This window comes from Macrotis lagotis, chromosome 8, assembly GCF_037893015.1.
Source record: "Macrotis lagotis isolate mMagLag1 chromosome 8, bilby.v1.9.chrom.fasta, whole genome shotgun sequence".
Classification (NCBI taxonomy): Eukaryota; Metazoa; Chordata; class Mammalia; order Peramelemorphia; family Peramelidae; genus Macrotis; species Macrotis lagotis.
In genome coordinates, this window is record NC_133665.1 from 49,804,938 (window position 1) to 49,817,547 (window position 12,610).

Consider the following 12,610-nt stretch of genomic DNA (forward strand, 5'->3'; position numbering starts at 1 on the left):
CTTGGAACTTTTCTTGACTTTTTGATGCATCTCTAATTCTTCATTCTTCCCCCCCCCCCCCTTCATCTCCAAATTTCCCAATCTTCAAACTCTCCCAGTCATTGAATGCCAAAACATAATGGGGAAGTGGAGCTATTTGAATGAAGCCTGTGATAAATGGTTTGTTGCTTTCCCTTACTCCTTCTCTCCTACTTCCTGTCCATCCCTTGCTCTTCCTTCTAGGTTTCCCTCCTTCATGACACTAAATTCTTTTATTGCTGAATTGCTCTTTTTCTCTTATTTACAAACTGGAATGAATCCTGCCAATTTGGGACTAATGGGAATGGTCTTCAAACAAAGAGGTTGGATTAGAACACCCTTTGCAGAGTCCCTTCTGGCTCATCCATTCTGTGTTTTATGATTTCAAGATTCTTTCCAAATCTGACATCCCTGGTTCTAATAAGGAGTCTTCTTTTAATAGTCTATGACTTATGATTCCCTTTCAGCTGAGAGATACGTCCATACAAGAAGGAGCCGGACTTTGCTTAGTGAAGCACTGCTAGCTAGCTTTTCACTTTTCTGCACCTTTAGACAGGTCACTTCACCTCTACATATTTCTTTCCTCAACTGAGAATTTTAATTCCTGACACCTACTTCACAAGAGGTGAGAAGCCCCTGTAGCTTGAATCTTGGTCCTGTGAAGGAGAAGGCTGTTTGACTTCAGCTCCAGCCCTAAAACCTACTTCTTCCCTTTGGGTACAGGAACTGAATATCCATACACAGGCCCCCAGTTCACCAGGGCCCTCCATACTCTACACATTTCCCTTTCTCTTTCAAAACTTACCTAGCCTGTGTCCCAAAGTCACATTGAGAATTGACTCATTGCTGAAGTATTTCTGGAAGACCAAAACCCAAGTTTCCTGATTCCCAATCTATTGGCTTTCCATTAGATCATTTTTCTGTGGGAAAAAAAGAGTTGAATTTGGAATCAAAGGATCTAGGTTCAAATTGTGACTGTGCAGCCTTGGGAAATCACTTAATTTCTCTGGGACTCAGTGTGTTCATTTGAAAAAATAAAGAGTTTAGATGAGATAATCAGACTTCCAGCTCAAAATCTATGTCCCAGTGGGTTACTATTACCTCCCTCCAAGGTAACAGTTGCATTTTAGAACACAATTTCATGTCCTTGATGTTTTAATTTAAAAGATTGGATATAAGTAGAATACAGAGATACTGAATGTTGGAACTAGAAAGAGTTTTTGAAATTACCTAGTCTGATCCCTTTAGCTACCAAATGAGGAGCAGGGAAGTGATTTGTCCAGCTCACAGAGCTGCTGGGAAAGTTTGGCTGCAGAAGCCAGATCTCCTGACTCCTGTTTAATGCACTTTCTGAGATACTTCTTTGCCAGTGGAGGAGATATTTTGGTGAAGGGTGAATCTTTTGAGTCCCCTATCATATGCTACCTGTGAACAACCAACTTTTCTACTTCCATTGGGGTCTAGTTGCTGCAATTCAACTGCAATTCAGTTGGTTTTCTCACCATCATTCCTGACTCCAGTAATGGAGCCCTCCATCCACTGCACAACCTAACTGCCTTGTAATCAAGAGAACCTGAGTTCAAATATGACCTCAAAAAAGTACTATCTATGAGACCCTGAGCATGTCATTTAACTTATCTGCCTCAGTGTCCTCATGTGTAAAATGTATTGGAGAAGGAAATGGTAAGCTTCTCCAGTATCTTTGTCAAGAAAACTCCAAATGGGGTCACAGAGAGTTGGACACGACTAAAGCAGCAGACCACCACCCCCAACAACAACAGCTAATGAAAATATTTTTTTCCTTCATCCAAATATATGGAACCTCTGAAATCTATCCAGAGACCTTTTGGTGGGGAGATGGGTTGTCTGTAGATGCTAGGTTAAGAGCCCCTGTTCTAGAGTAAGTCAGTCAACCAGTATTTACTGATTGCCTACTAGGTGCTAGAAAAGTACATGGTCAAAATACAAAGAAATAGCCCCGCCAAAAAACCACCAACCAGACTCTATAGGAACCTAATTAACTATATTAATCTCCAGACCTGGGCAATGAATGGCTAGGTTCCACTACTTAAAATACCATACCCCAACCCATCTGTTTCATAGGAGAAAGGTCTTAGTCATTACAGAACAGAGTGAGTGGGTATCCTTACAGTAGGAAATGAAAGAGACCCCAACACCCCTTGCACACTTGTACTCACCAGGTATTATCTGGAAGGCAAGGGGGTATAGATCTCTTGAAGAGCAAGAAATAGACTGCTTGTAGGGTCCTTCTTCTAATCCTGGTTTAGGGTTTCCAGCTTTTAACAATTGGGTAGTACCAGGTCCTCTAAGGATATTGGTTGTTTCCAGATTTAGCTCAGTTGCTGATTCTGCAATAGCCCATGGGAGAATCAAGGCCTTCCCCAGCCAATTAGTAATAAGCACCAAAGTAGCCAAAATTCAGGACAAAAAAAACTTGTCCCCAAAGATCAGAGATAGTTTGTCTCCTTAATTTCTTTCCCACTACTAGAAATGCTTTTTTTCCCATAACAATTTTTTATTTTTTTAATACTTTAAAATAATACTTGTTTTATTCTTTTGAATATGTTTTCACATGCATTATTTTATTTGGTCCTAAAGACATTGCTGTTTTGTAAGTAGGATAGGAATTATTTATATTTATGTGCCAGATGAGGAAACTGAGGCACAAAAGAGTAATTTACTCATCCAGAGTCACACAACTCTTGATCTTATTATCATTCACAATTATTCTACTTATATATGAATGTCTTCAAAATAATAACCCATATTTCTTTCTGCCTTATGACCCCAAGGTGGTATGCTGGTAAATGTTTGACTCTCTGGAATAAAATGCATGTACAATATATTTTAAAATTTAATTTGCAGGGACTGTCAAGTGGTGCAGTTGATAGAGCATGTGTCACAGACTCAGGAGAACCTAAGTCAAATCTGGCCTCAAATCTGGCCTTACAAAGCTGTATGCTCTTGGGCAAGTCACTTAACACCATTACCTTGCAAAAAAACAAGAAAAAAATATATAAATAAACATTTAATCTGCATTAACAGATTTCTACATCATTTTCTTAAGACTAGAGTACAAAATGAAAAAAGAAGCAAATCTGTATCTGTACCCTAAATCTCTCCAAGGAATAGCATGACTTATCATCAGTTCTTTGGAATCATGAATAATCATTGTACTGATCATAATTCCTACAGCTGTCAAAGGTGTTTTTATTTGTAGTGTTACTTTTATAGTCTAAATTGTTCTCCAGATTTCACTATACATTGTCAGTTTAGTATTTATTATCAGTTAAGGACTTCTGAGTCTTCAAGAATGTCTATTTTATAGGATAATCATTCTTTTGATTCTATTCATTTCACTGTACATCAGTTGATATGTCTTTCTTGAAAACATCTAATTGTTATTTCTTACAGCACAAAAGTATTCTATCACATTCATATATTACACCTTTTTCAACTATTCTTCTATTAGTAAGCAACCTTTTAGTTTATAGCTTTAAGTCACCAATGTAGCTATTATAAATACTTTTGTCCATAAACAAACTTTTGCTTTCTTTGATTTCTTTATTGGGAAAGCTTAGAAGTGGTATACCTGGGTCAAAGGGCACATGCCATTTAATAACTTTAGTTTGAAAAAGTATGTGCTCCTACCTTTCCAGGGCTGGCTCCAGAAACCTGCACTCTTGCTATTTTATTATTGTTACTGGCTGCTACTGTTTCTGAACTAATGGTAGAGTAACAGTCAATCTGATAAAAATTGTGACAAAATCTGCTCTCAAGTCTCTGATTGGTCTGGATATTTCTGAAAAGTGAAAGAAAAAGAGCAATAAGGACTGACTCCCTTTCTTACTAGGTCCAGCTGCACATTCTGCAATTGATAAATGGTCAAAGGATATGGATTCTCAGATGAAGAAATTAGAGTTATCTATAGTCATAAGAAAAATTGTTCTAGAACACTATTGAGAAGGGAAATGCAAATTAAAACAATTCTTAGGTACCACCTTACACCTATCAGTATGGCTAATATGACTAAAAAGGAAAATGATCACTACTGGAGGGGATGTGGCTAACCCAAGAAATTAATGCATTATTAGTGGATTGTGAACTGATCTAGCCTTTCTGGAGAGCAATTTGAAATTCTGTTCAAAGGGCAATAAAACTGTGTATGCCCTTTGATCCAACAATACCACAACTGAGTCTGTATTCCAAAGAAATCAATTCCAAAGAAGGGTAAAAAAATTCATATACATAAAAATATTCATAGCAACTTGGTGGCAGAGAATTGGAAACTGAGGGGGTCCCCATCAATTGGACAATGGTTGAACAAATTGTGTAATATGTATGTGATAGATCACTATTGTTCCATAAGAAATCATGAGGGACAGGACTTCAGAATAACCTGGAAGGACTTACATGAACTAAAGCTGAGTGAAATGAACAGAACCAGAAGAACATTGAACATTCTAATAGTAACACTGGGTGATGATCAACTATGATAAATGTGCTTATTTTGGGAGTACAATAATCAGAGAAAATTCTAAAAGATTTGTGATGGAAAATATCACCCATATCCAAAGTGAACTTTGAATGCAGACTAAAGCTTACTGAAGTTTTATTGTTTATTGGTTTTTTCTTTAATGTTTTTCCCTCTGTTTAGATTTGATTTTTCTTACACATAAAGATTAATATGAAACTATGTTTAGTATAATTACACATTAAGAGTCTGTATTAGATTGCTTTCTGTCAGGGGGAGGAAGGAGGGAAGGGAAGGAAGGAGAAAAATGTAAAGCTCAAAACCTTGCAAAAAAAATGATTGATGAAAACTATTGTTGCATGTTGTTGGAAAAACAAATGATTAAAAAGATTAATGAAAAAATAATGCAAAAAAATTAGATCCCCCTGCAAAGGAGTGGCTTTGATCCACAAAAGACTGAGAGTCAATCAATTCATTTCCAGTTGATGAGATCTGATAAAATCTCAATCAAAGCCTTATCACCCTCTAACTTTTCAAACCGATTGACCAATCCTCCAACACCAGTTTTCTTAGGTTTACTGGGATAGGTCATAGAAGGCAAGAGAAGTGAAACTATCCCTCAAAAGTGAACCCCCGGGGGCAGCTAGGTGGCGTAGTGGAGGGGGCAGCTAGGTGGCATAGTGGATAAAGCACCAGCCTTGGAGTCAGGAGTACCTGGGTTCAAATCTGGTCTCAGACACTTAATAATTACCTAGCTGTGTGGCCTTGGGCAAGCCAGTTAACCCCATTTGCCTTGCAAAAAAAAAAAAGTGAACCCCCGTCCTCAGTACCACAGGAGTCTCTAGTAAAATGATTATATCGGGAGGGGAGCGCTGATCTTGAACAACTACATATTTCTTAGAAGTAATATTGAATACTGAGCTACTTCCCCCTTGCAAATAATAAGGCTGACTGTGTGCCTAATGTTATGGATATGTTAGAAGACTGGTTCTATGGAATGAATGAATGTAGAACTTGATAAAGTCCAATTGGTTTAGAGGATAAAAGCATTTGAGGAAAAGCCTATTGAGGAAAACTGCAGATAACTGGCATTTTCAATTGTTGTAGACAATTGGTTAAGATGCTTAAGAAAGAGGACAATGCAGATACTATCCTTTGGGAGCCTTCCTAGACGATGATTTTTTTCTTTTTAGGTTTTTGCAAAGCAAATGGGGTTATTAAGTGGCCTTCCCAAGGCCACACAACTAGGTAATTATTAAGTGTCTGAGACCGGATTTGAACCCAGGTACCCCTGACTCCAAGGATGGTGCTTTATCCACTGTACCACCCAATCTCCCTGTAGATAGACAAGGATTCTTAAAGAGAATCTCCTTCCTTTCTAGGGAAGGGAGAACTGTGTAACTATAGAGAAATTATTAAATTGAGACAGATGGCTTTGCTTCCTACAAAATATTACAGATATTTTCACAGAAAAGGAAACTGAGACCCAGAGAAGTGAAGTGACATGGAATAACACAGATCATGTGCACTGACATATCAGTCACTAAAGGAGCTCAGTGTGACTTTCTATAGTTCTTTATTTTGTTGAAATTAGAGGACCTTCCCTGTTGTTTTCCTTACTATGTAAAACCAAGTAAAACATCTTCCATAGACCACACTCTTTCTGCCTTTTGCCTTAGATGACCAAGTGCTCCACCTCAGTTCAGATGCACACTCTCTATCCTGATATCTGGCAATATTTAGACAGATACTATAGAACTTTGAAGTAATTAAAACTTTTTCCTTACCTTTTGATCAGTTATATCTAATTTCTCAAGCTTTCTTTTCGAATTTTTGTTATTGCTTTGTATGACCTAATGGTCTTCAGCCCTGCTTTTCCAACTTTTTTCCCCTAGTTTCTGATTAATTGAATTCTCTATCAAGATGGGATATATTGAGGCCACAGAGAAGTGGAAATGATGATCAGTCTATGAATAGTGATCAGGTTTTAAAGTAAAGAACTGATTTAGATAGGAAATAAGAAAAGCCAGTGTTGTAACCTGATCAAAATTATAATTGAACTTTAAAGTTCTAGCCAAATTAAATTGATGGAATTAATGGAAATCAATGGAATAATCTGGGGGAAAATAGCAGGAAGACTCACATAACCCTCTTTGAGTGGGTAAGAAGTGTTGGACATACCATCACATGTGATTACTAGAAATGTTATTTCTGCTTAATTCTTTTTCTTTATTACATAGGAAGATTCACAAGGAAAGGAGAAAGGGAGGGATTTTGAGGAAAAGGGTTATATCTAAGATTAATAAAGCAATTTTTTAAGAGGTGGAAGGACAAACTAGGTTTGCAAAGTAGATTTGCAATTGAAATAACTATTATTAGTTAGGATGATGGGATCAAAGGAGTTGGTTTAGAAAACAGGCAATGGGAACAGTGTGGAAACACAGAAAGGGAGAATTTAGGAGAGAGAAATATGTTATTATCCCTCAAAAATTATTTGAAGGACAAGATGTCTTTGATTAGCTAAATGAAAATGGTTACTTGGCAAACATAGTTCTTAGAGTAACGAAGAGGGAACTCATAATATTCAATAACAATATAGACAAAATTATTCCTAAAAGCCCATTGAAAATTCTTTTCTCTGATTCTGTAGTCACTAAGAAAATTTAATTCTGACTTGAGTTGCCTGTCTGAGAAGAGAGTACATTAGCTAAGTTTTCTTTTGCAATTCCAGTTAGATTTGCAAATATATATATTGGTATTGTGGTTCTCACACTAGCATACTACTAAGTTATGTTGGTACATGCCAATTTAACATTGAGTTCTATTATCTGCAGAAGAGAAGCTCTAATTGTTGAAGGAGAGGAGAATGAACTCAAGACCTAAAAAACCCAAATCAAAAAAACAAAAATACCTTTGCTTGCCTTTTCTGTTGTTTGGCCTTTTGTTGTGCAGAAAATCTCATATAGATTTGTGACTCATTAAGCCAGATCAGGAGATGGAGGCTGGTGGCAAACTTGGTGGTAATAGCATCCAGATAATGATCCCTCCCCATTTATCTTTTATTGGGGGGGGGGGGCAGGTAGGGCAATCAGGATTTTGTGACTTGCCCAGAGTCACAAAGTTAGTCAGTATCAACTGTATGAGTTGGGATTAGAACTCAGGTCCTCCTGATTCCAGGGATTGTCCACTGTGCCACCTAGCTGCCTCTTCCCTTATTTTTAATTTAAAATTACATGAAGTGCAGATAGGTGTCACATTGGATAGAGCACCAGCTCTGGACTCAGAAGGACATGAGTTCAAATCCAGCCTCAGACACTTAATGATTAGTGGTGTGAGTTTGGTGAGTCAGTTAATGCTTAAAGCCTTACAAAAAAAAATTACAGGTGTATGAAGGAAAGATTGAGTACAAAAGTGAAAGGGAGAAGAGAGAGGAAAGAGAAATATGAAGATGAAGCACTAAATAGATGTTGACAAATGAAGAGGAGGTGGAAGTCAATGTCATATGATTCCAGACATATAGACAAATATTCTACATCTGACCAAAAGGAATAATTATACTTATCCTTCATGAAATCCTGACTTTAAAGTCTCATGTGGCAGGGAAATAGGCCTGTGTTCTCAAAGGCCATGACAGGAAAACACAAACTGCAGCAGGTAGATCCTACCAAGCATGTTTGGAAGCTCTAAGGGCAGGTTTTGTGACAGTCATCCAGAAACCAGTCTAATTAATTGCAGAGAGTTTCATCACCTAAAGACTTCCCACAGGGTGAAAATTTCAGTTTTTAGATACAGTACCTCATGAAAACTGGCCAGCAAAAGACTAGGAAGGGGGGCGGCTAGGTGGTGTAGTGGATAGAGCTCCGGCCCTGAAGTCAGGAGAACCTGAGTTCAAATCTGACCTCAGACACTTAATAATTACCTAGCTGTGTGCTCTTGGGAAAGCCACTTAACCCCATTGCCTTGCAAAATCCTAAAAAAAACACAAGGCCAAGGAATATGGAAGGAGGTTTTGTGATCTATAAAATCATCTTTTTTTCAGGATTGAACCAAATCAAGAAAGACAATGAAAATGAAATCACCTTGAAAAGTAAACAAAACCATAAAATTTCTATGAAATATTAATAACTAGCTAATACTTTTATAGCACTTTAAGATTTGTAAATAATTTTATATACATTATCTCATTTGAGAGAATAATTATGATAAACAATAATGTGAGTTGGGATAGAGAAAATAATGAAAATTAGATCTATATTAGCTCTACATATAGATATAGATCAATAATTTCTGAGACCTAGAAGCTTCTGCCCTTATAATCTGTACCAGAGAACATGTTTTTCATCACTAAATAGAAAAATCAGCAAAAAATAGGAACCATATTCCAACTCCTTAGGGTTGTTGGGAAGGATTTTAACCCAAAGGTACCTTATGTGGAAATCTGTATCAGTTATATTAATGTATAATGGAAGGAGGAGTAGTGGCTCATTCTCACTTTCCCTCATTGTTCCTCCCTCCTTTTTCCCAACAACCTCCTTAACGCCCCCTTTACCTCCTTGTTCCTCAGAGTATAGATTAGGGGATTCACCATTGGTGCAACTACTGAATAAAACAGAGAACTGAATTTGCCCCGGTCTTGGGAACTACTCTTGGCTGGCAGTAGGTAGGCATAAATGGCTGAGATATAGAAGATGAATACTACTATCAAATGGGAGCCACAAGTTTTGAAGGCTTTATGCCAACCATCGGTTGAGCGATTCTTTAGGACAGCCTGGGCAATGAAACCATAGGAAATGAGGATGATACTCAGGGGCACTGCAGTGAAAAAGGCACAGACACCATTGAGTACAGCCTCATTGAGGCTCGTGTCACCACAGGCTATCTTGATTAGAGCTGGCACTTCACAGAAAAAATTGTCAACTTTCTGGTGTCCACACAGTGGGAGCTGCAGAGTGAATGTTGACTGAATTAGGGAGTTTCCTAGGCCTCCTAGCCAGGCAATGGCAGCTAGCTGCCAGCAAAGCCGAGGGTGCATGATGGTCATGTAGTGCAGGGGCCGGCAGACAGCTACATAACGATCAAATGCCATCACAACCAATAGGATGCCTTCAGTGGCACCCAGCCAGAGGAAGACATATAGCTGGGTTATGCAGCCACTGTAGCTGATGGTTTTGTCTGGACCCCAAAAATTCAACAGCATCTGAGGGACTGAACTTGTAGTAAAGGCAAGGTCAAGGGAGGAGAGGTTACTGAGGAAAAAATACATGGGTGTGTGAAGCCGGGCATCCAGGCGTGATATTAGGATAATGGTCAAGTTGCCCACCAAGGTAAACAGGTAGAAGAACAGGATAACAAAAAAAAAGATCATCTCCAGCTTGGGATAGTCAGAGACACCCATCAGGATGAAACCTTTAAAGGAGTTGTTGTCAGCTTCGCTCATCCCTAGCCACCTTCTGTCTCCTAAGAAAGAGAGAAAAGTCACTGTTTTGAGAAAACTGTCAGCAAAGTCATAAATTGAGAGTGTAAACTGTTGGAAAAGATTCATTTCCTCAACATCAAATCTTAAGGAAACATAATGTAAGATGGGGAAAAAAAGATAGATATGAAGGATAAAAGTTTATTTCATGACTCTCCTGGCTCCAGGGCTATCTAGTAGTTTGGGTCTATCATTTCCAGGTCTATCTTTACAGTTACTAAAACCTCAACCTCCAAGAATTCCCAAATGAGCAGGAAACTTTACAAGAAGAGCAATCATGAATTATCACGTCAATTTGGACAACCACCATGATGGTGAGGAGACACAAAACCAAGCTGAATGAGGTTTGGGTGAAAGAACTGAGGATATGTAATCTTAGTGGAGAAGACATGAGTTGAGATTGCTATGATAGTCACCTTAAAATTGTGTTAGGAGTATCAGATGGAAAAGGCATTCGACTTGTTTGGACTCAAAAGGCAAAACTAGGAAGTTATACTGATCTAGATTTAAATTCAACTTACTGAAAAGCTTCCTAATAATTGGAGTTCTCCAGTATCAGAATTGAGAGTCACATTTTAATTCTTTAATTGAAACCACACTTTTATATTAGTCTAAGTGACACAAGATAGAAAAGGATTTAAAATTTATACGTACATATTTATCTATACATAGAGAGATGTTATAGTTTCTCTTTATTCCTGATATTGTAAGATTCATGCATACAAACAAGTTTTAATATTAACTCAATCAATATATGATTAGAAAAGGAAATAATATAAAATAAATATTATACACACACACACACACACACACACACACACACACACACACATATATATATATATATATATATATATATTTAGATAAATTAGGTTAATATAGAGATACTACACTCTAGATCCTCGATGGGGTTTTCAATTATTTTCTGGTTTGGATTCTCTGTACCTCCTGCTCCTCTGTCTTGGTACAGATAATTTAATGTATTCCTTACAACTCAGATAATTTACTTCTCTTTCTTACATGTATAATGAAATCAGTATTTTTTTATGTGACTTAAATGATGGAAATTATGTTCATTAGTTTAGGATTGTATTCTATTGTTAAAGACTCATACACAGATTGAGATGTGCAAGGGACTTCAGAATATTGAGTAGTATAGAACCTTGAATGTTAGAATTAGAAAGGACCTTTGAGATCATATGGTCCAAATAGGATATGATGGTAAATATTTAACAGCAAACTCTCCAACAATGAAGGATATATTTAGGTTGAATCTGCATCTTCAATATTTTCCATTTCTTTCTTAATTCTAGGTGATTAACAAAACAATGCATCGAGCCTGATTTCTAACATTATTTATTTCTCAGGTGTAAATATTACCCTGAAAGTTTAATGCCCAACTCTGAGAGCTGATTAGAGCTGACTCCAGCATATCCCTAAAATGTTTTATTTTATAGATGAGGAAGCCTAGGGTACTAAAGGTTATATAATTTTGGAATAGAGAAATAAAATGAATCTCAGAATGTAAAGCTGAAAAGAAATATATCTGTACCTTGTTAAAGTCATAGAGATTTTTTTAATGTTATGTAACATTAACATCAACTCCCACTCAATTTCAGAGTATCTGAATTGAGGATCAGGTTTTGAAATTTGAAAGAGGTAATTTTAAAGTAAATAGATGATATTTTCTGAGGATCAGGTAATTATAAATAAGCTCAATAGAAGTTTTTGGATACATTAATAATTTCAGAGTCATATTGACTCATTTAGGAAAACTGGACTATATGAAGAATGTATGCACCTTCAACACTTTTTCTACATCATTTTGAAAGGGTTAAGTAACAAGTAATCAAAAAGATAGTGTACATGTACTTTGGATGAAGGATGTAGAATAGTAGAATAGAAAAATCACTAACTTTAGAGTGAAAGGAAATATTCAAATCACAGTCTCTCTAGCTCTTTATTTCTTCATCTCTCTAAAATGAAGAAGTTGGATTTCATCCAAGTACAAAATCTGGGGTTGCTTAGATTGAAGAAAAAATACTTAGATGCACATTTAATTCAATATTGTCACTGTGAAGGGCTTCTAATAGAAAGATATTGAGCCTTTTCTCTATGTCAAGAAGACCAAACTTGGTTCAAATTAAATGAGGTGCGGTACCATGGAAAATGAATTATCTCTAATTACAGTCAGAGGAATTCAAATCCTGACTTTACAATTTACACCTGTGTGACCTTGAGCAAGTCACAACTCCTCTTGGTCTCAGTTTCCTCACTTGTAAAATGAAGAGTATAACCAACTTTAAATCTATAAATCTTATGAACTGAATATCTCCAGCATATCTGTTAGAAGGGATAGCTGATTCTATAGGAGGAGGAGGGATCACTTTGGAAATGAAAGTGATATAAAAACAGAAGACATAGATATAGAAACAAGTAGGAGAAACTGATTCTTATAAAGGTGATAGAAGCAACTGGTGAGATTCAGGAAGAAAGGAGATATACAATTGTCATGGGTGATCAAGACCTTTCTCTGTCAGGACACAAGGAGATGAACTAGATGATGTCTCAATCCTCCTTCCTACCAGAGAAGGATTTCTGAAATTCTATGACTTCTGTGCCAC

The 12,610-nt window shown here is 36.9% G+C and overlaps 1 protein-coding gene across 2 annotated transcripts; it reads right to left on the minus strand.

Moving 5' to 3' along the window:
• Positions 1-2,570: 2,570 nt before the first annotated feature.
• LOC141495502 (olfactory receptor 2C1-like) lies at positions 2,571-9,950 on the minus strand. Of its 2 annotated transcripts, none has more exons than XM_074196889.1 (2): positions 9,040-9,950; positions 2,571-2,592 (listed from the first exon to the last, which is right to left on the minus strand). In XM_074196889.1, the coding sequence occupies exons 1-2, from the start codon at positions 9,948-9,950 to the stop codon at positions 2,571-2,573; spliced, it is 933 nt and encodes a 310-aa protein (XP_074052990.1). The 2 variants fall into 2 exon arrangements, with proteins under 2 accessions (XP_074052990.1, XP_074052989.1); XM_074196888.1 differs by lacking the exon at positions 2,571-2,592 and adding an exon at positions 3,362-3,386.
• Positions 9,951-12,610: the final 2,660 nt, after the last annotated feature.

What these genes read in the sequence shown, in the direction of transcription:
- LOC141495502 (XM_074196888.1), bottom strand. Translation starts at nt 9,950, where the DNA reads ATGAGCGAAGCTGACAACAACTCCTTTAAAGGTTTCATCCTGATGGGT. An exon ending in AAGGGGGCGTTAAGGAGGTT is followed by an intron (nt 3,387 to 9,039) that starts GTTGGGAAAAAG and finishes TGAAATGAATAG; the next exon opens with AATCAAAAGAATGATTATCC.